The sequence below is a fragment of the Ostrea edulis genome, chromosome 8 (genome assembly GCF_947568905.1).
Source record: "Ostrea edulis chromosome 8, xbOstEdul1.1, whole genome shotgun sequence".
In the NCBI taxonomy this organism is placed as follows: domain Eukaryota; kingdom Metazoa; phylum Mollusca; class Bivalvia; order Ostreida; family Ostreidae; genus Ostrea; species Ostrea edulis.
The window spans coordinates 3,254,589-3,277,399 of NC_079171.1; the positions used below are offsets into that span (position 1 = coordinate 3,254,589).

Sequence of the window (22,811 nt, forward strand, 5' to 3'; positions counted from 1 at the left end):
GTTTTGAAGAATTTCGTCTTTTGAAAGGGCAGTTGGAGTATAAGTATGATAACCAAAAGTGGAATTAATGCCAAGTTCGTTTAAAATACAGTTGTAATAATGAGCCTTACAAACAACGACAATGTTGTTACTAGCTTTGTCAGCTGGAACCAAAACATATTCCTCATGTAACCTATCTAATTCTTTTATCACTTCTGGTTTACTAAACACAGAAGGATAGATGGTACGTACTTTTGTTTTCATGTGTCTAATGCGGGATTTTAATATCCCTCTTATGCTTTTAACCCATTCTGACAGTGTATCCAGTTCTTCTTTTTCATATTTAACCCATCGTCTGGCATAATCTTCGACAGAACTCATAATAGAGATGAAGTTCTGTCGCCAATTAAAAGACCGATGTTCTCTGTATTTAGGACCTTTAAGAATAAGTGATTTGAGGTCCTCATTTTCAACTATATCAACATCACCAGTAATGACATGTCCAGCTGGACTGTAGTTGAAAGAAGATGAAGAACAAGAACATGTTGGTGGATTACGTATAAGATGGTCTATATCTAAGCACTGCCAAGTTTGTTTATAATTAAAAAGTTTGGATGCAATAGTAGAAGTATAGCTGTAGGAAATACAGGGTGTAGACTTAAACTTGAAATAAGTAGGAATACACGACTGAACCCTTTTATGACGAAGAATGTTGCTTATGTTGACGGCATCTATTCCTTTGTTTGAAAAGAACAAGAGTCACGAATACCCAAATATGGCCCTGTGATTTTGAGTAAAATAAAGTATCTTCATTCCAATATTTCATCATGGTATGAAATAGCTTAGACCTTCTTCTTTATAAATCCAGTGTGTTTTTTCCGCGAAAATTCACGCATATAGAAATTATACCATGCAGAACCCATAACAGTTGTGTTAATTTTGTAAAAGCTGATAATATCCAACAATATGCACCAAAAAATTGTATAACCCCCGGCCTCGATCCAATAAATCTTAATGAATTGTAAATTAGTATATTACATACTGCATAGAAGTTAAGAGTTTTTTTTGGATCAAGGCCTGGGGGATAAGTGAATTTTTACTTTTTATGTTCTTCAAATAACCGGAATTTCACATTCCAAGCACGAAATCCGAATACTTTTCCAAACTATAGGTTTAATACAAATCGTAATATTTAAATATTATAGTTGGGGATTGTTACATTGTCTTTTTAAGAAACCAGTAATTATTCAAAGTTAATAAAATATTTATTTCAAACAATATTATTGAAATAAAACCGGATCCGCGCCATCGTCGGAATCGGGCTATGTACATCAATCGATTTTGCCCCCAAAATTTCAAATAGATTATATGCTCAATTTATGAACTTGAATATATATGTAACCATGTTAGGGATAGTTACAAAAACCTTGCACTAGTTAACAGTTTTAGTTATTTGATCAACCAATTACGAAGCTAAGTCCTCCAATCCACTCCAGATACATCCGAGATCCACCCATCGTCTGCGCTGCGCCTTTACTTCCACACATGTTCTTTATACGTTATCACACTATATATATTTTAGTTATCTGAAGGTCGTTGAATTTAATAAATATCTGGCTTCACATGTTTCATCTCCGTGCATTCAGTTTTCTTGGCACTGATGAGCATGTTGAAATCGCTGTCGCAGTACATAAAAAGACTTGGAGGACCGATGGGTACCTAACTCGATAGGCTACTTAGATGCGAAGATATATTGGCCTATCCCGTATTGTTTAATGGTTTCTAAAGTTATAGTACAATATATGGGTACCAGAAAAAAATTAGGCGTCCAAATAACAATATAAAGAATAGACTGTAGGCTAAAAGTCTCTGAGCTACAGATCTACAAAATTTTGCACTGTTATTGATTTTTCGTTCCTGATAGGAATCAATGTTCGTTTCTTCACGTTTTCAGTTAGTTGAATACATGTGTATTTAAACAAAAGGGCGGGGACGTACTAATTAGCTGTGCATATTTTGTTAGGAAAGTGATGTGACCCTCACTGAAGAGACATAATTTGTTGAAATGCGCATCTGGTGCATCAAAATTGGTACCGTATAAGTTTTACATAAGGAAAACTCAAAATTTCCCAAAATTAAGCTGTAGCAATATTGTGTCCATATAGATGCATGACGGAGGTACAGAAATACAGATATCTTCATGACATTTGGCTGAAAATTACTTGATCAACGATCCTGAAAATAATTCGATAATAGAAAATGAAATAAAGATGAACCAATTACTCATCCAGAATAATAAAAAAATAAAACTTCAAGATTGATTTGTGCTATTTTAAGCGATCTAGAAATTTTGTCCACAATTCTACAAACACTGATAGGGAAGTTAACTTGAATAAGGAAGCTAGAAGTTGTAAGAAAGTACCACAAAAATAAAACGCGCGTCATGATCGCCTTCGACAAGTAGAGTACTTAAAAAGTCGGAAGTTTATGATTAATGCTAAATCTAGTCTCTGTCAATTTCAAATCAGAGTATGTAAATCGTCCATTACAGGATATTTACAGAACACAGCGTGCGTGAAAATGAAGCTGTGTCTTTCTGTATTGTTCTTGATTTACTTCTGGTCAGCAGACACTTACACAGGTAAGACAGAGGTATGGAATTGCACGTCCCATTAAGTCGCGTTTTATAATCGCTTCTGAAATGTATCCACTGTCCGCGAATGGTTACAAAATGATTGATCACATCCAGTGTTTTAATAAATTTTCAATTGTCCGCGGAGGGTTACACATTGGTTGATAAGATACAGTGTGTTAATTATGTATTAGTTATCAGCGGAGGGATACAAAATGATTGATCGCGTACAATGTGTGTTAATTATGTATTAGTTATCAGCGGAGGGATACAACATGATTGATCGCGTACAATGTGTTTTAATTAGTTATCAGCGGAGGGATGCAAAATTATCGATTGCAAGCGGAGGGATGCAAAATGATTGACCGCATCCAGTGTGTCATACTGAAGTACCGCGACCGCTGATTTCCTGGCGAATGTAAATGATTTTGATAACCCTCATGTGTTTCAATCACCTAAAGAGAAAAATTAACTGCATAAAGTATAAAGCGCCTAGATGTGCCCCCTGTTACCTATATTTCTTTATTACCTAGATATGCTCTCTGTTATCTATATTTCTTTATTACTTAGATCTGCCTTCTGTTACCTATATTTCTATAATACCTAGATCTGCCTTCTGTTACCTATATTTCTATAATACCTAGATCTGCCTTCTGTTACCTATATTTCTATAATACCTAGATCTGCCTTCTGTTACCTATATTTCTGTATTACCTAGATATGCCTTCTGTTACCTATATTTCTGTAACACCTAGATCCTCCTTTGGTTAACCTCATCCACAGGCGCGTTTCCGACGAAAAAATGCATCAATTTGTTGCGATTTGCGCGCCGATCCACGACCTAGTTTTCTTACCGATTACGAAAAAGGACGAACGCGTGATCCGATTGTTGTGCCTGGGTGGGTTTGGTGCATTGCATGATAAATCCAGGCATCATCATTTCTATACAATAAAACTTCTATACATAATTTTGTTTTCTTTCTGTCATTAATGTGTATGTAAAATTTATTTTTAAGGACAATTTTAAAATTTTACTTGTCATTCAGGGCTACTCGAGATTATAGAATTGTACCTCTGTGCACCTCACAAGATATGACGTCACAATGTAAACAACGTCACAACGTACGGGTAGATTACAGTCGTATCGCGGGGAAGGTCTGATAATTCTCGGCATACTAGTGAGCGGGCACTACCACACGATGTAATCTAATTAAACTCCTAGAGTTTACCATGAAGATAACGAACAGTGATCAATCTCATAACTCCTATAAGCAATACAAAATAGAGAGTCGGACAAACAAGGACCCCCGGACACACCAGAGGTGGTATCTGGTTTCTAGGAGTAAGCATCCTCTGTCAACCGATCGCACCTGCTGTGAGCCCTATATCTTGATCAGGAAAACGAAGCTATCCGCAGTCAAAATCAGTGTGCCAAGAACGGTCTTACAATCGGTATGCACTAATAATTGTTAGGCCGTTCTTTACATACTATTTTGATTACAAATTACTCCGTTTACCTGATCAAGATAGAGAGTTCGCGGTGGGTGTGACCGGTCAGCAGGGGACGCCCACTTATCGTAGGCACCTGGTCCCACCCCTGCTATATTTTGAACAGGGATGAATCTTTATCGTGCCACATCTGCTGTGACAAGGGACCTCGATTTCTGTGGTCTCATCCGACGTACCACCCTATCAAATCGTCAGTAACGACAAGCACGGGTATTGAAGGTCTATTCTGACCGGAATTCCCGAGGGAGGGGTACTGTGGGCCTATTCTGACCGGAATCCCCGGGGGAGGGGTACTGTGGGCCTATTCTGACCCGGATCTCCACTGGATTTCGTTGGTGCATACAATTATGTCTGTTTATGTTGGATTTTTAGATTATAGATCTATTTTTTATAGATTTCTGGATTAGATATCTATTGTTATAGATTTTCGGATTATATGTCTATTTTCATAGATATTTGGATAAGATGTCTATTTTTATAGATATTTGGATTAGATGTCTATTTTTTATAGATTTTTGGATTAGATGTCTATTTTTATAAATTTTTATAGTCAAAGTCCTGTCGAACGTCTCCAAGATCTCGGAAGGAAAAGACCTGCTACTGAGTTGTATCGTGGAGGGCCTAACAGAGGAACTATTCCTAGACAGATCAAACGCGTATTCGGAGTGGATATTCCGGGGAGATAACAGAGTGGTGATACTAAGCCAGGTCCCACAGAAGAACTCCTTCATACCTAAATACGCGACGAATCTTACAAGAGACACACTTTCTGATTCTCTTCACTTCACAATAGTAATCAATGGTAAATACGTCACTTCCTGTAACATGTATGTGGTATCCTTCACTTCACAATAGCAATCAATTATAAATATATCACTTCCTGTAACAGGCATGTGTTATCCTATAATCAGAGGGATAAGTAACAATGATGTCAGTAGTGTCATCAGGGGTTTCAACAATATCAATTGAAGTCAGCAATTCGCACATTCTACGGTCGTTATAACGATCTATCTCTAGACCGGTAGACAGGGGATGCTCCATCTTATTTCTAGACCGATCATTGCGTTGTCATTTTCTAGTCTCGATTTTGTCTTTTTTCCAATGATATTCAAATCTGAGGGGTCAGATCATTTAATGATTGTAAAATAAAAGAAACTATCGTGTCTACCACTTAAAGGATTGATGAGAGGTTGATTACTATCTGAAGTTCTTAACTCTCCTCTTGTTCTAAATTTTAGAAGTCACCGACAGAAACAAAGGAGTTTACACCTGCGTGGTTTCCAAGGATACAACGGTGATTAGGAAGCAGCTGGAAATTTCAGGTGAGTTATCACTTCACAAGGCAATGACGAAATCATCAAGTCGAAGCTTATCTGATACACATTATGCTATCACAATTAGTCCGAATCAGCCTCAATCGAGGTTTTGTTATATGTTTCCCTCCATTTAAATCTATTGCTATTCGTCCGTCTATAATTATAGCAGACGACTACCCTACTTTCGGTGTATCATCGAAAATGTTGAATTCCAATGTATTAGAAAAAGAGTAAATGACAAATAAGTTGGAATGTAAATTTTGCTTTTGCGTCAGTATTTTTGTTTACTGTCTAATGGAATTCTGATTTGATTTAAGGTAGCTATTGATAGCTAGCCCCCAAAAAACCGCTCATTGAATTTTTTTCAATTTTATTTATTATAACATTTTGACTTTATCCTAAAACATATCAAAAAATCAACAAAATTAATCAGGTTAATTTTCGAGGAAAGCGAGATTGAAATCCCCTCTTTTGCAGCCCCAAAAGGCAAAAAATGACAATATTGGGCAAATTAACACGGAATCCAATACAAATTTTATTGAAACCAGAAATATTGTTTGTCATATATAGTTATGTAAATTAAACACAAACAAATAAAAAATCAACATTGATTAGAAATTCAAAATGCATCTAAGGAAAACATTGGGATGATTCGACTTTGCAATTGGCCAAATTTACCCTAAATATGGCGTTTCTCAAATACTATCAGGCATACATTTTTTGACAACAACAAAAGTCTGCTCATAAAATTTCTGATTTTATTTCATTTTTACAATAAGTCAAGTAGTATCTAAAATATTAAATAGAAAAAAATATACCAAATGAGGTTTAATCTGAAACTATGTCAGATTTTGTAACCCTACCCCCTCCCTTCTAGAAATGAATTTTAATAGATACAGTCAGCAGAGATAAACTATTGACCTTAAATGATTAAGCATTCCCAAATTACCACATTGAGCATTCAAACTTACAATACTAGACCTTTCTATGAGCCATTTAAGAATGATATATAGTGTGTGCTATTGCAGTTGACCTTTTCGCACTCACAATGATTGCCTAAATATTTAGTTATTTTTCATACAATTTCTTGTAATAACTGGACCAAATCTATTACCTATACATATTTTTTGATAGAAATTTATATCACTATACAGTATAATACACCAAATATGTTTAAATAACCATTTCATGTTTCAATAAATAATTAATATCAATGGAAAGAGACCCATGGACTGGCCATGGATCACTACATGTAAGTCCATCTGAGTCATCTTGCCCTCACAGATAGGTGTGTCTTTCATAAGTTTAAGATTTCTAATTGTAGTTTCACAATGAACCAAAAACTCACTATTGGATAGCTGAGAATGCATATACATGTATATTGCATTAACTAACTGTAGTTTTCCCCAGGTGAAGGTCTATGTTCACTGTATGTATAAGGGGTGTGTGTGAATTAGTTCCATTATGAAACTTTTCTAAAAATTTGATATACATTAATGTATCAATGATGTATGTTTCAACTAAATTTTGAATTACAAGGAAAATTCAAACACATTGATTGAAGTTATAAAATTGATATTCTATCATGTGCACATTTTTTACTAATATATCTAAAAAAGAATAATCAATATTGAAATTTCCTTTACATCTATGCAATATTATTGTCTTTCAAAAGGCATGTACATGTAATACACGAGTACATGTACTTGTTTTCCCTTAAATTCACAATCTAGTTTAAAGTATGTTGTACAACATCCACTGCTCTGAGCTCATATAAGTGAATTAATGTTTTTCATCCAAGTCCCAAATTTTGCAGCAGTTCTTTAATCTTCGGAACTTGATCAAACATTTTTAAATTTGTGGAGTTGTGGGGGTCCAGGGGATATGTCATCATCACTGTAAATGGAGTACCTGTTCAAAATATAGATATTAAATATATTCAAATATAGCAAAAAAGATGAGTATCTGATATACTCAGAATTGTCTTTATAAATGTTTATCAAAAGAAGATATAGTACCTCTCTTGCTGTTATACTTGTTGACTCGAAATACACTTCAACCGGCACTGGTCCTATCTAACCTCCCTTGGTCCTCAGGCTGATGCCTAGAAAAAAGATCATCATAATTGATATTTGCACAGTTAGGTCTATATTATACCATTGAGTAATTAGACTTCGTCAGACAATGTGAATTTTAAAATTGTGTCTCAACACATATTCAGTAAAAATTTAAATACTGATGTTTCAAAATTATAAATTGCAATATGAGATAACATGTATATATGTTTTCATAAACTGCCATATACTTATCATATCTGTTTTATTTACAAAATGTGGGTCAAGAGAAGGGCATACGTGTAGTATACATATCTTACTTATACATACAGTGCATACATTTGCCTATGAGAGGGCATATGCAGACTTGTGATTAATTTACATTATTTTTAAAAAGGTTTTGCCAACCTACATATTTGTGTGAAACACGAAACCTCAGGTTTGATATATTTCTTAGATCACTGAAATTTCAAAGTAATAGTATATGTATACTATAGTCTAGGGAATCATAATTCAACACATCTCCCCCTCCACTTTCTATCCGGTTCCCTCATACCCCTAGATAGTAGGTCTATACAGATATTTGTTTTTCATTACTTTTATACATGTAGTTCAAAGTATGTTATTTTCGTAACGGTTATTTTCATAACGATATTTTCTTCAAAAGAGATGTGAGAGCCCATGTTTACAAATGTGGTATACATTTACATGACATCCGTTCGTTTACAATCACATGCACAGGTGGGAGTTATATTCTAAGCACACATGGAATACATATATACATAAAAAATAATACATCTACTGTATGTCGTGTGTTTAAACTTACAGATGTTATTATAAATCGCGTTGTGAAATAGCAGAGGAAATGTGAGTTGAACTTTTGAATACAAATTTATGGCTTTTTTTTCACTCACCAAACGAAACTATGATTTCGTTGTCCAAGTTCAATGCATCCACCAACTTCCTCTTCTTGTAAGAAACTTTGTTTAGCGTCTCAGTGACTGTATAAACAGTATTTAATCTCGCAGCATGCAGCACTCGAACATTACGATGTATCAACTTTGTTTATGTAGCGCATCTATGTACATGGATTGGTGGTTGGTTTAACATTTCGATTAGCAAAAAGTTTCACACAGATGAAACATTTGATCTATCATTATTACAGATATTGACGTATACTTATGTGGTATGTGCATATTTTCTCTAGGCGAGTCAGTCACAGCAACAAAACACTTTCGGAACCCCTTTTTGTTTTTCGACTATTCTATGACGGAGTAAGGAATTCCGAAAAATGAATTCACGTGAAAATACACAATTTTTACTGATCACGTGGTTGCTATCCGTCGCTACCTTAATTGCATGCTACGTATTCTGTATATTAAGTTATCATTAGCGCATTTCGACTTCAACATTTTCAATATAGATTTACATGCTCGGATTCTATAGTTTTACCATGTCTAATTGTACAGGTTTCAATGTCGAATTTCACAGATTTCTATGTTGAATTAGACAACTAGTGATAAAAAAAAGTTTATATTTTTTCATAGATAATGAATTATTCATAATAAAAACTGTTGTCCAGCGCAATGCCCACTGTGCTGGTATTTCTTCTACTGCATGTCTATTATACATGATTTTCCCAATATCCACAATCAATTCATGCATATTTATGAATTAACAAACGTTTTACACTGTTGACATTTATTTCTCGAAATTTTATTTTTTTAAAATTTTTTTTTTATTACTGTAGAGTCATTTAAATTCGTGAGGTCTCAATTTTCGTGGATTGCTGAATTTCTATTTAGATTTATATATTTGTAAGAAAGATAACTCAAACAAAAAAATAGTTGTATTTTTTCGTTTAGGATGTAAATTCGTGGGTGAGGGGTGCCCACGAATTCCACGAAAATTGAGTCACCACGAATTCTAATGATTCCACAGTATTCTGTATAACGGAAACGTGTGATTTTCTGATATTAACATATACTTCTGTTTATGTATGCCTGACATCTTTAAGAAGGTGGCAACATACACATTTTCTTTGGTTATTGATTAAATTTAACTACATTGAGTTGAAATTAATACATTTTTTTCCATTTTCAACCATTGATATTAATAAGTCCCACGAGGATGGAACTACCTTAAGTGACTAGTTTATCAATAAAAATGCAACAGAATCGTGTTTTGAATGTTTCATATGAACTGTAATGGACAATCATACCGATTTTAGGCCGTTCTTGACACACTGATTTTTACTACGGATAACTCTGTTTACCTGATCAAGATATGGGTCTCACGGCGGGTTGACAGGGGATGCTTACTTTTCCTAGACACCTGATCCCACCTCTGGTATCCATGTTTGCCCAACTTTTTATTTTGTATTGATTATAGTATTAGTAATATTGATCACTGTTCGTTTTCTTCATCTGTCATATGAACTGTATTTGAATGATGCTTAGGTGAAGACGAGGCAGATAAGATGTCGACTTCCCTGGTGTTTGTTGACGACAAAGTATCGAGGGAGGCGGCGGACAGGAAGTGCGAGTTGTACGGGTTTCACACACCAAACAACAGGACAAACATTACAGAACTCAGCTTAATCATGCATCCTAATGAAACGTCATGGACATTTCGTGATGACGACAGACATGACGTCATACTGAATCGTCACTGGCTTTCCATCAGAGGTATCAAATACTTATTCTAGTCAAACACGAAAGGTGAGGCAGGATTTGGGCTACATGTATACTTGGCCACCATTCTAAATATAATTTCGAACTAGATTTAAAACCGTAAAACCTTGTAAAAATATCTCTCAATATGAAGCCTTAGTGAAAATTAGAATCAAGCAGGGACAGGTTCAGAAAATGTTGGAAACAGACCCCGAAACTGGAAAAACAAATGTTTAACCAATAATGTGACAACCATAGAGGGACGTGGTTGCTATATAAAGACTGCAGTTAGGTCTGAAAATGTGTGCAATAGATTGTCATAAGCAATTTCTCACTCTGTTTGGCAAAATGAGGAATTTTGAGATTTTCCGTAAGCTTGCGAATTTTCTGTTAATAAGTAGCGTTTTATCTAAGATACATGTAATTTGCATGTTTCCTTTAAGTAACTTCCAGCATTTTTCACATATATCACCAGCCGTTGATAAAGTACTAAAAATTTAGACATATACTTCACGCTCAAGTAGGTAACAGTGAGGATTTGAAATGTGTCATGACCTGCCGCGACTCGTGACCTCCATGTTCAAGGTCACATCGAAGCGACTGATAATCCTCACTTCTGAATGCTGAGTGTTCAATCACTACCTCTGCTAAACTATATAAACATACCTGAAAGTTGGATAGAAATGATCTTAGTTGCTAATTGATAAACAATTTTTTTTATGATTACGACTCGACAAGAAGGCCATAAATAGAGTCCTTTTTTCAACTGATCCTTTTGAGACTACAGGAAAATAAAAGTCATGATTTTAATGACTAACTTGATAGCCATGTTTAAGTGACTAGACCATCAATGAAAATGCCTTAAAATCGTGTTTTGAATGTTTGAGATGAACTGTGTTTGTAGGTTGTTTTCATATGAATGTGACATTTGAAGCGCAGCACTATACGGATTGTGACGTCATCTATGACGCCGAATATTCCTTAATGAATGCCTATCTTGCAATACATGTAAGTAAAACAATTCTGATAATACAAAATGCACATTGAATTTGAATATAGATGAGTACAACCTATGTGGACCATCTTAAGGACTTAAAGGCTTGGACACAATTTGAGCTGAAAATTTTCAAACTTTCATTTTTCCATTTTCAATGTTTACAATGCTTAACTAGACTGAATTATTTCCAATGGTCAATCAAAACTTAAATGTTGTTGAGTTACAAGTGAGATACAACTCTCATAAATCTTTGTTACGTAAACAAGTTCTTGGCACGTGCCTTGTTTACATAACAAGGAATAGTGAGCACTGTATCTCCCACGCACCTCGACAAATGACGCATACATTTTTGCTGACCATTAGAAATAACTCAGTTAAGGATTCTAAACATTAGAAATAAAAACAAAATGAAATTTGAAAATTTTCAGATCAAATCGAGCCCATGTCCCTTTACCCTTTAAATCTTCAAAAATGACCGAACATTGATTCATTTCATATGTGTATGCGGCGCTTATGACATGAAGGTTCTTCACAGTGTGTTTACGGCGCTTATGACTGTAAACATGAAGGTTCTGTGATCAGGAATTTCCGCTAAAAGGGCCTTTCCTAAAGACTCATAACTTTCACTTTTAATACTGGGCGCTTGAAAGGCCCTGTCCATTGACACGCGATAACAAGACATCCCGAAAAGTTCTAATTAATGAGATGATAAGGATGTAATCTTGCAATTTCATCAGCTCTCCAATATCAAAACTTACTGATGAATACTTAAACTTATTGATCTATCAATAATTACTGATGTATTCTACCCAATCTAATTAAAATCAGATCTTAAGATTCGCTCACAATCGCTACAATAGGATATGAAATTCGTAATCAAGTTGCAGTAATCTCTCTTCTACGAAGTTTATTCCACACTATAAAATTGTTTATTCTCACAAAAGTAATAATGCCTAATATATCCCGTTCATTCAAGCCACAAATCGTACGATGTAAATTACACCCAAATTAAATTAATTGTGAAATACAACTTATGTATGAATAGGAATGGGTACGATTTGAATAGTTTTCAAGATGGTTTACGTAATTAACACGAGGTATATAACGCCCGTCGACGTAAACGGTGCATTGTGACGTCATATCTAGCTGCGATGCGTTTTCTTTTAAACCGCAGCCATTTTCCTTGAATTTTGAACACCATTGATTTCATAGGCGACACGCAGATTGGCTAACACAAAGTTCACATGAACATGACCCCTAGTTGGGTTATGCCACATCTTATGCTGAGTGTACGAAGCAGATCTAAGAAGTCTGATTTTAATAAGATTGGTATTCTATCATACCTGATTAGGTTTATCTGATGATATACCTACTTTCAATATCTACTTTCATTTGATCGGTTGTCACTTGCAGTCCTTGGTAAAGAGCATCAAATAGAATCTTTTGTCATTTTTTAGAAGTATTTGCCAAATTGATCATATGCAGAACATGACCTCGCATATTGAATGTGATTTAATCCACTTTTCATAGAACAACTCTTGCTACGTTTTATGGAAATCGATTAAAGAAGACCTGATGAAATTTCGACTTCCGGAATCGTCATGCGGATGGAAGTGTCCGGATGTTATTGAGACCGGATGTGGTGGTGAAGATGCGGTGTCTTTGTACAAAGTGGTGGAAGGTAACCAAAATAGGAAAAGCTATTGTCGACCGATCGACACGAAATGCTTTCTCCTCAAAGGCACATGATCCCACCTCTGGTATATCCAGGGGTCCGTGTTTGCCAAATTCTCTATTTTGTACTGTATATAGGAGTCATAATATTGCCCACTGTTTGATAACTTCATCTTCATAAAATACCAAGAATTCCATGCGATAATTCATTTTATATCTGATCCAATTTGTCTTATAATATATCATAAGTTAAATAGTCTGAATAAAAAAAGAATGACTGCTTTATTTGGAAAAAATTCCTGAATATCTTGAACTATAATTTATTTAATTTTGGTTTTGAATGATATCTTTTCAGTTGATAGGAAAGACTGGGTAGGATTTCAGCAATCGTACGAAGAAGACTGCAATGCTTTGTATTTGTCAGATGTTGAACTCCCAAAACAAAGAATACCGTGTCACATAAACTCCACATGTAGTGCTATATGCATACAGGGTAAGAAAACTCGCACAGAATGATCGCCTTCACGTGTGTGTTGCAGGGTAACCTCCGAGGTCAAGATATTTGTTCAAATATAAAAGCCGAGGCGTTAGGCAAGGGTTTTATATTTCAAACAACATTCTCAATCAAGGAGGTTATCCTGCACCATACACGGAAACAAGAACTTTATTTCTATCCTACGGCTCAGAAATATACAGCCGATCGTGTTCCTATACAGCTACGGATTAGGTCACTGTGACGTCATGGTGGTTTCCGAAACGGCCTACATTATTGTTTTGCTGACGAAAAAAGTGAGATGGTAGTGGTATTCAAAATCTATTTTGAAAAATATTTCAAGTATTTAGTTTGATGTTAATACATTATATCAATTGCTTTGAATACACAGTTCAAGAACAACTTGTATGTGCATCGCTATGTTTATATGTGTTCGGCTTTCGGAACGCAGACGACTGGTTTATGCTGAATGGGAATTAAACATTCTTCAGTCATTTATGAATTTGTTTTACAACATATATTGATTGATTTTTATGATTATAAGATTGAATTATCAGTGATCGATTTTATTGTTGCAAAACTGGAAGTTATAATTGTAATTGTAATTAAAAGATTTATATAGCGCCCAATCAACATTAGTTTTCTAAAGCACTTTACAAATATGAGAGAAAAGATAATATAAAACTGATGTGCACATACATGTAAATAAAATATTCATACTGTCAAAATTAAGACGCATAATTATTATTATCAATATATAGCGCGTAATGTAGTGGTATAATTAGCCTAATAACAAATATAACAATTCAAAACAACTTTTAGGAATAATGAATGCATAGAAAGAGCAAAGGTATGATAACAAACTACACTTTTTTGTGCTTTTTCTTTTTTGTGTGTGTTTGTTTATTTGTATTGTTGGTATATTTTTGTAAAATAAATTTAACAGCACTGTGAGAGCTGTAATGTAAGAGCACTAAGTATGTAAAAAAAAATAATCACAAATTAAAAGCTTATCTAAAAAGATGCGGTCTGGGGTTCACTTGAAAACTTTACAGTTAAGTACATTGTCTGAGTTTAAAAGGCAGGGGGTTCCACAGACTGATGCGGCCTTGTCCAAACATCGATCCTTATATGTTTTTGTACGTGTCCGAGGTACCTGGAGAAGATGCAGATATTCGGATCCTAGTGATCGTGTGGGATTGTAAACTGTAAGGATATCCTTTATGTAGACTGGAGATAGGTTGTTGAGGGATTTGAAAATATGGAGAGGGATATTATATTGAATTCTGAACCAGTGAAGATCTATTAGAACAGGAGTAATATGGTCGGCCTTTTTTGAGCGTGTTATTAATCTTGCAGCTGTGTTTTGTGCCCTCTGAAGTTTGCTGGTGTGTTGAGAATGAACATCATAAAGCAATGCATTTCCGTAATCTAATCTGGATGTAACTAGTGAGTTTACACAGGCAAATGTGCCTCACGTGAATTTCACGTGAAATGCTGTTCACGTGAAGTTCACATGAACCTTTCACGTGAAATTCACGTAAATTTCATGTGAATTTCACGTGAAAAGTGATTCACGTGAAATTCACGTTGATATGTCCACATGAATTTCATGTGAATCGCTTTTCACGTGAAATTCACGTTAAATTTTTCACATGAATTTCACGTGAAAAGCATTATATCACTTTTCACATTAGTTCTTTGCGAAAATTTTAATGTGATTTGATTTTCGCAAGGAAATAATGTGAACGTTGATTCACGTGAATTTCACGTGAAAAGATTCACACGAATTTCACGTGAAATTTCTTCATGTGAAATTCACACGAACAATTTCACACGAATTTCACGTGAAAAGCTATTCACGTTAAAAATTTCACAAAAAAAAGCGATTAAAGTGAAATTTTCACACTTCTTAATATATTCAAGCGAAAAAATAAATAAAATTAAGGTAAAATATAAAACGATATGGAGATTAGGCAATTCAAAAGTTAGAGTACATTTATAAAATGTAGGCAAACGACCAATAAAGTAGATCCTGCTCACACCTCCCTCTCCTCGTTTATTTGCGAAATTATTAACTTGCATTGTAGTTCTGTACGCAGTATGATTACATGTACTTTCCACACCTGATTTCTCTCATTTCCCATTATTTTTCTCTTAAGAATTAAAATATAAATTAAATCTCCCATCATCATATATATTAATGAAAGCATATTTTCCAACTACTTGAAGAATCACTATATTGATAGAGTTAAAATATGCAACTTCAAAACCACGAAATTCTCTAAACTTGGAAAATTACTATTTTACAGTAAAATCAGAAAGAACTATGAATTAAAACTAATAAGACCATTTGAAATTTCCATTTGTGAGAGTAGTACGTTTTAAATAGCTAAGAATATTTGCCCACCCTTTAGAAATTGAAACTGGTGAATATTCAAAACCACGCATTCCAAAAGATTGTTGTTTTTGTCAGTTTTGTAAAACTACTGAAGATGAGTTGAAGTTTTTATCTCGCTGCTTTATGATGTTAGTAACAGGCTACTTGTCGGGGTGCACTTGGGCTGTTTACATACATGTGATTTGAGGGTAGTATTGTGCAGGTGGGAAAAAATGCCATGATATTGTTTTCCGCTGTCGGTAGTTTGGCATCAATTTTAATTACCCCCCCTCCTTATTAGATACATCGAGAATAATTACCAGTGTGATACCTTGGAAGCTGGTGTATGCATAGAATTAGACCTACTGGAAATTGCTGATACACGCATGTAGAAATGAAAATTTTCTATCAGCCGTATTCACTATCCCGAATTTGTAGATCGTCAATCAAAAGGAAAACACAGATTTCTAGCACTCGGAAGAAAGCGAATAACATAAACAATCCTTAACATTACTGTCCATGTATATTTAGATAACTTTAAAAAAAATATCTATAAAGCTTTACACTACAGTTAGATTCCGGTAATATTTACAAGATTGTGACGTCACACTCGAGTAAGCCGTCTGACGTATGCAAGACAGCGAATGTGAAAGTACATAGAAACTCTACAGGTAAGATGAGATTGAGCATTGTAATTTATAAATGTTCAATGTAAATTCAAGCCATTAGGCTTATTACATTTATGTGATCTAAAGTTCCTAATGCAACCGCTTATTTCAGTCTGATGAGAATTACTTTCAACGAATAGGCACGGCAGCGAAAATACGGAAGTCACTTCGGGGACGTGTCGCAGAATCGCATAACTCTACACGGTTTGTTAATCTTTCCTTATTCATCAGACAACATGGTAATCGTAATTCAGAACATAATTTTTATAATTTAATCGATTTAGATATTGATTAGGGTGCTAAGTAACGTTCTATATTACCTTCATAGAAGCATCATCGAAATCAGGCACGTTGAGGGGGGGGGGGGGGGGGAGTGATGTGTAACAATATTCATCGATTGTTATACATATCGTAATGCCAATAAAATGTATATATATATATATATATATATGTATATGTATATATATATATATATATATATATATATATATATATATATATATATGACTTCCTTCTGTATCTTGTATAATAATTCTATTCTATTCTGTATGATGATATATAAAAGGTTATGTTTCTTTCAAACACAAATTATTGATAATTTTGCAACTTTTTTTTCTTCGTTTCTGCTACATCTACATATAATTACATTTATAGTACAGTATGTGTACATAAGGCTTAATATGACTCCTTTTGTATATTGAACAGTCATTCTAATACATGAATATTTCTTTTTCAGAGATTAAAAGAAAGAAAAAAAAAGACAATGAAGACAACCATGTAAAAACAAATTCAATCAATTAAATTATCAGCAGATTAAGAGCAGATTTGTACTCCTTTTTGTGTTCATGTGAACCCGAGATTCAGAGTATCAAAATATCCATGTATGAATTAACGTTATAAAGTTTATGTGAAATTCACGTGAATTTTATGTGAAATTCATGTTAAAGATTTCATGTGAAATTCACATGAATTTCACGTGATTTTTTTTCGTGTGAATTCACATTTGATGCTCTTTTAACGTGAATTTCACATAGAAATTTTCACGTGAAATTCATGTAAATTTCACGTGAAATTCACGTGAGGCACATTTGCCTGTGTACTATAGTTTTTCATGCTTCATCATTGATAAATGAACAGATACATCCAATTCTGCGAATGTTTAGATATGCTGAGCGGGAATTAGAGAGACGGTGTGTTTACATGGTAAGGGATTTGTCAAAGAATACGCCTAATTTCTTTTTTTCAACGAAAGATGAATCACTTACAACACAGTCTCCAAATTCAAGATCAAAACTGCTCATATCGTTAAGTCTGTATTTTGGTGTGAAGAATACAAGTTCAATTTTATCTTCATTGAGTTTGAGGAGATTAATACTCATGCACACATACGTATAAACAAATTGGGAGTCTTTGAGACATATTCGTCCAATTGTCATCAGGTTCAACAATGATATAGATCTGGGTGTCATCGGCGTATATATGATGCGTCATATCATGACGTGCATAATTCCCTAAGGGTTTTGATAAAAGACAGTAGAGTCTCGGACCCAGGACTGAACCTTGCGGTACACCAGTACAAGCATCGGACAATGATGAACCGACGGCAACACGTTGGTAATCATGACTAAGATAGGATTTAATCCATTCAATACATATCCAGTGATACCAAAATTGTTGTTCATACGCTGCAATAAGATAGTGTGGTCTACGACACTGAGAGCCGCAGAGATATCGAGCAATACAAGGATAGCGCAACTGTTATTGTCAAGTACACATACGATGTCATTATGTACCTTCATTAGTGCATTTTCTATACAGTGTCCCGTTCTGTACGCGGACTTAAAATTGTCATGCAGTTGATGCATATCCAGATGTGCTTCAATTCGTTGTACAATAACCTTTTCAAGAATTTTCGAAACGAACGAAAGATTTGACACAGGGCGATAGTTTTTGAAAATTTCTTTGTCAAGCCTTGGTTTTTTCAGTAGTTCAAGCGAGATGTGTATCAATTTTCTCATAATCAGTTATTACGTATGAATAATGACCGCGACATTTCTTTTATCTTTGTAATAACCGTGGTAGAATTTAAGTAAATGAACTTTATATTCTGAAGTTGAAATAAAAAAACAACAACACATGCCCGAGTTCCTCATTGATAATATCTTCGTGCCTTTTGGTAATCAGGTCTTCCAACATTCTATTGGAATTCCCATGAACATGAATTGATCTGTGGTGTATTTAATTTTGAGTTCACTGGGATATATCGACTCGACAGATGAATGGAAATTATTATTGTTATTTGATAATACGTTGTCGATAGATCTAAATGTCGAATTGAAGGCCACCGCAAGATATATTTTCTTCTCATGTAAAAGTTTTTGAATAAATTATGCTTCATAGGATAGTAAAAGCACGTGAGCTAACAAAGGAGCACAATTCTTGCCCATGGAAATTCCAACAGAGTGTTGGAAGACCTTATCACCAAAAGCTACGAAGATATTGTCAATGAGGAACTCAAGGTTTGAAAATAATCGCGAACTTATGTATTCCGTATTTTAACAAATGAACAAGTGCGACTGCTAGTTGTTATTCACAACTCACAATAGCAGTAAATGTTTGAAATGCAGTGTAAATGATTCAGCTTAATATTTCAATAGAATCTAATGAAAGCAAGGTTTTCTCCAACGACACTCTTGTGATATGGATGGATGCGTACCATTTATGCGCTGAAATGAACGCCAGTCTTCCTGACGAGAGACAGAACATTTCTTACACCACTGATGAGTTCCCTTGTCTGGGGATATTCAAAAGCAGCAAACTATCTTTCCAGGGCAAGTATTTTTCAAAAGTATATCTTTGGATTATCTCCCGCTCTTTTATAACTTAAAATTGTAAAAGAGTATCAAAATGATGATAAGAACAAATATTGATTGATTGAATATTGTTTAACGTCCCTCTTAAGAAGTTTCCTTTTATATGGATATGTAACCATCGCTGGTGAAGGTCTGCGAAATTTAGGTCTATGTTCGGCGCTTACGGTCATTCAGCAGGGGGGATCTTTATCGTGTTACACCTGTTGCGATATGAGACCTCGGTTTTTCGATATTATCAAAACGACTACCCAATCTAGTCACCTCTTACGACATAGGACTTATGATATTGATCACTGTTCGTTATATTCACATTCACAAGCAAGGGATACTGAAGTCCGGATCCCTACGGGTAATAAATCAAAGAACTGACAGTACTGAAAGACAGCCTGACTTCCTAATATTTACGACCGCGGGGCAACAGCTATGCAGATACTTGTACTTTTACCGACAAAACGGACAGACTGAGTTTTAAATTGATCGATCCTCCTGATTATTTGGACCAATGAACATACTTAAAGGTCGAACACTGGTCATAGTATAATGCTAAAGATGTCTTTTGACATATTCAACCAAACAGTGAGTTGATTAAGGTGTAGACCTAAATGCAGAGTTACTATTCTTTATATTTACTTCTATTTTGCGGAGAATACGTAACAGCTTGCAGAAGATGCTGCGGAACAGTCTCCTATAATACGTCGTATTTTACAAGTGGAGATGTAAAAAATAGATAAAATAACTACCGTCTTTCAGTTCTACCAGTACTTTGATTATTTTCATTTATACATAGAAAGAAGACTGCAGTATGTCGTCCAAACAAATAATGGTAGCATCCTCCTTAAGTCTACAAATACCAATATGGGAAAACGTCCTTACATATGCGAGCTGTCAACAGAACAAGCTGGTATTCTTGAAAAAAACAAAACAACTTCTTTTGAACTCTGAATATGTTTATTGGTGAAAATTATTGTATTTGCGAACTTTTTTCTTGAAATTTTAGATGGTTCTGAGAAGACCCCGGTAGCTTCAGAGGGATCCAAACCACTAAGTAAGTAATTAGTCTTGTATGGAAAGTGAAGATAACGAACAGTGATCATTCTCACAACTCCTATAATGTAAAACTTATACAGTATCAATCCAAGCAATAAGCAATACAAAGTAGATAGTTGGGCAAACATGGACCCCTGGACACACCAGAGGTGGGATCAGACAAACATGGACCCCTGGACACCAGAGGTGGGATCAGGTGCGTAGGAGAAGTAAACATCCCCTGTCAACCTGTATATGATGATGGAAAGCATCTTCTGAAATAAGCTATAAAATTTAGACGAGCTCACTCCTGGTCTAAGTCGTTATTTTTATAAAAGAGAGACTTAGATAGAAAGTGAGCCCGATTGAAGTGTTATGGCTCAAACCCAGGATTTAATTAAGATTGGGACTGACGTTCCACAGCATCAACATTGATAAATTGGTCACTACTACACAACAACAACCAATATAATAAAATAACATGATAATAAGAGAGCGCCCGGTGAAGGCACAGAAAACGCACTATGAGTGAATGAAAAATGGTAAAGTAGAAAGTTTCCGGGACTGTATGCTCTTTAGCTATACTCATGATACGCCAGGAACTCCATATCCCGATCAGGTAAACGTAATAGTAGAAACGAACACATTATGAGTATAGCTTAAGAGCATACAGTCACGGAAACGTTCTACTTTACCATTTTTTCATTCGCTCACCTTCCGCTTTCTGTGCCTCTACCGAGCGCTCTCCTTGTGTTCACTGAGCGCTCTCCATGCGTTCACCGTGCATTCATTGTACGCTCTCCATGCGTTCACTGTGCGCTCTCCGTTTATAGTTTTGGGTTCAGAAATCGTTCACTGCGTTCACCATGCGCTCTCCGTTTAAAGTCTAGTTCGTTAATACAACCTATCATTGGGTCATATGCTGTTTGACGTGTTCCATACCGATTGTTAGGTCGTTCTTGGCACACTGATTTTGACTGCGGATAACCCCGTTTACTTGATCCGGACATAGGGCTCAAGGCGGGTGTGTCTGGTCGACAGGGGATGCTTACTCCTCCGAGACACATGATCCCACCTCTCGTGTGTCCAGGGGTCCGTGTTTGCGTAACTATCTATTTTGTATTGCTTACAGGAGTTATGAGATTGATCACTGTTCGTTATCTTCACCTTCCATTGGGTATAGAACATAGTGTGATGACATTGTTGCTCTTGTAAGATTCAAACATTGCCGTTTCTTGTATATTATAACTTGTATCATTATACCGATGTCTACTGTTATATTCTAACAATGTTGTTTCCTGTATAATTATAACTTTTATCACTATACCGATGTTTTCTGTTATATTCTAACAGTGTTGTTTCCTGTGTAATTATAACTTGTATCATTATACCTGTGTCTACTGTGATATTCTAACAATGTTGTTTTCTGTATAATTATAGCTTGTAACATTATACTGGTGTCGTCTGTGATATTCTAACAATGCTGTTTCCTTTATAATCACAGCGCAATTTAATGTTCTTTGGATCATTATACCGGTGTCCTCGGGCGCCTTACTGATCCTTGTGCCTGTGTTGGTGTGTGCCATTAAACGGTAACATATTCAATGTCATCAATAATTTACTTTTCGGTATCTACATTTATTTCGTTAATAAAAATTCCTATAAAATCTATTCAAATTCATTTGTGTTTACTTCCTGTGTGAATGATCTGGATGATGTCCTAGAAAAGTTTGCAATCATATTCAAAATGTGTTATCATTTACGCAATTTAAATTAATAGGGACATGTGTTATATTTTAATTTGATGGAGAAATTGTATTTGTCAATTTTAAGATCAAGGAAAAAGACAACTGAGAGAATTCACACAGAAAATGATGACGTACCAGACATCACACCAAAACATGCTGACACGACAGAAGAAGAATATGACGTATTAGGTCAAGAAAGAAAGGACCACCAGCCTGACGTCATTTATGATCACGCAAACAACAGGGTTACCGGAATTTATGACGTAACAACTAGAGATGGATCCCCCATTAGGAATGACGAAACAATAGACAATATGTATGATCATGGAGTAATGGGGGACGAGCATGATTTATTTTTGTATGACAAATCACAGGAAAGCGAGGTTCAGAAATGTCTGCCTTACACGACAGAAGAAGAGACCGATACATACAGCCAACTGAAAAATCACTGAATGAAATTCTGATTACGATTTTATTCACAGTTCACTGCTTTTACATGAATGGACAAAATAGACACCGGCGAAAAGTAGTTTTATTTTGACAACAGACGAGAATGAGGAACGTAGACTTGAAGTTATGTAATAATAAGACATCGTTCTCGGCTCTTTAGAAAACAATCTTTTAAATCTATCTAGAACTATTTTAGTCAGGGTTTCATATTTTGTACGCAGATTGACACAATGATTTTGACTACGGATACCTCCATTTACCTTACCAAGATATACGGTTCACTCCGGATGTGACCGGTTGTTGAGTCCTGATATGCCCGCCTGCACAATATGTCCGCCCA

The 22,811-nt window shown here is 35.1% G+C and overlaps 1 protein-coding gene and 1 long non-coding RNA gene across 9 annotated transcripts in view; one reads left to right on the forward strand and one right to left on the reverse strand.

The window, feature by feature from the left end:
* Positions 1-2,433: 2,433 nt before the first annotated feature.
* LOC125660933 (uncharacterized) overlaps positions 2,434-22,811 on the forward strand; it is a 20,791-nt gene continuing 413 nt past the window's right edge. Inside the window, exons 1-11 of one of the 8 annotated variants that reach the window (XM_056147906.1) lie at positions 2,434-2,620; positions 4,671-4,922; positions 5,359-5,442; positions 9,950-10,177; positions 11,067-11,170; positions 12,690-12,840; positions 13,189-13,326; positions 19,032-20,148; positions 20,245-20,292; positions 21,778-21,865; positions 22,107-22,811. The exon at positions 22,107-22,811 is cut by the window's right edge and continues 413 nt beyond it. In XM_056147906.1, coding sequence (XP_056003881.1) covers positions 2,467-2,620; positions 4,671-4,922; positions 5,359-5,442; positions 9,950-10,177; positions 11,067-11,170; positions 12,690-12,840; positions 13,189-13,326; positions 19,032-19,261 — 1,341 coding nt within the window. In that variant the 5' untranslated portion in view covers positions 2,434-2,466 and the 3' untranslated portion in view covers positions 19,262-20,148; positions 20,245-20,292; positions 21,778-21,865; positions 22,107-22,811. Of the gene's footprint in view, positions 2,621-4,670; positions 4,923-5,358; positions 5,443-9,949; positions 10,178-11,066; positions 11,171-12,689; positions 12,841-13,188; positions 16,579-17,110; positions 20,149-20,244; positions 20,293-21,777; positions 21,866-22,106 lie in introns of those variants that run through there. The other 7 variants (XM_056147908.1, XM_056147912.1, XM_056147909.1 and 4 more) reach the window with 7 other exon arrangements.
* Positions 6,130-8,516, reverse strand: LOC125660985 (uncharacterized). Its single transcript, XR_007364617.2, has 3 exons — positions 8,405-8,516; positions 7,455-7,540; positions 6,130-7,347 (listed from the first exon to the last, which is right to left on the reverse strand). It is a non-coding gene; the product is annotated as an uncharacterized LOC125660985 (long non-coding RNA).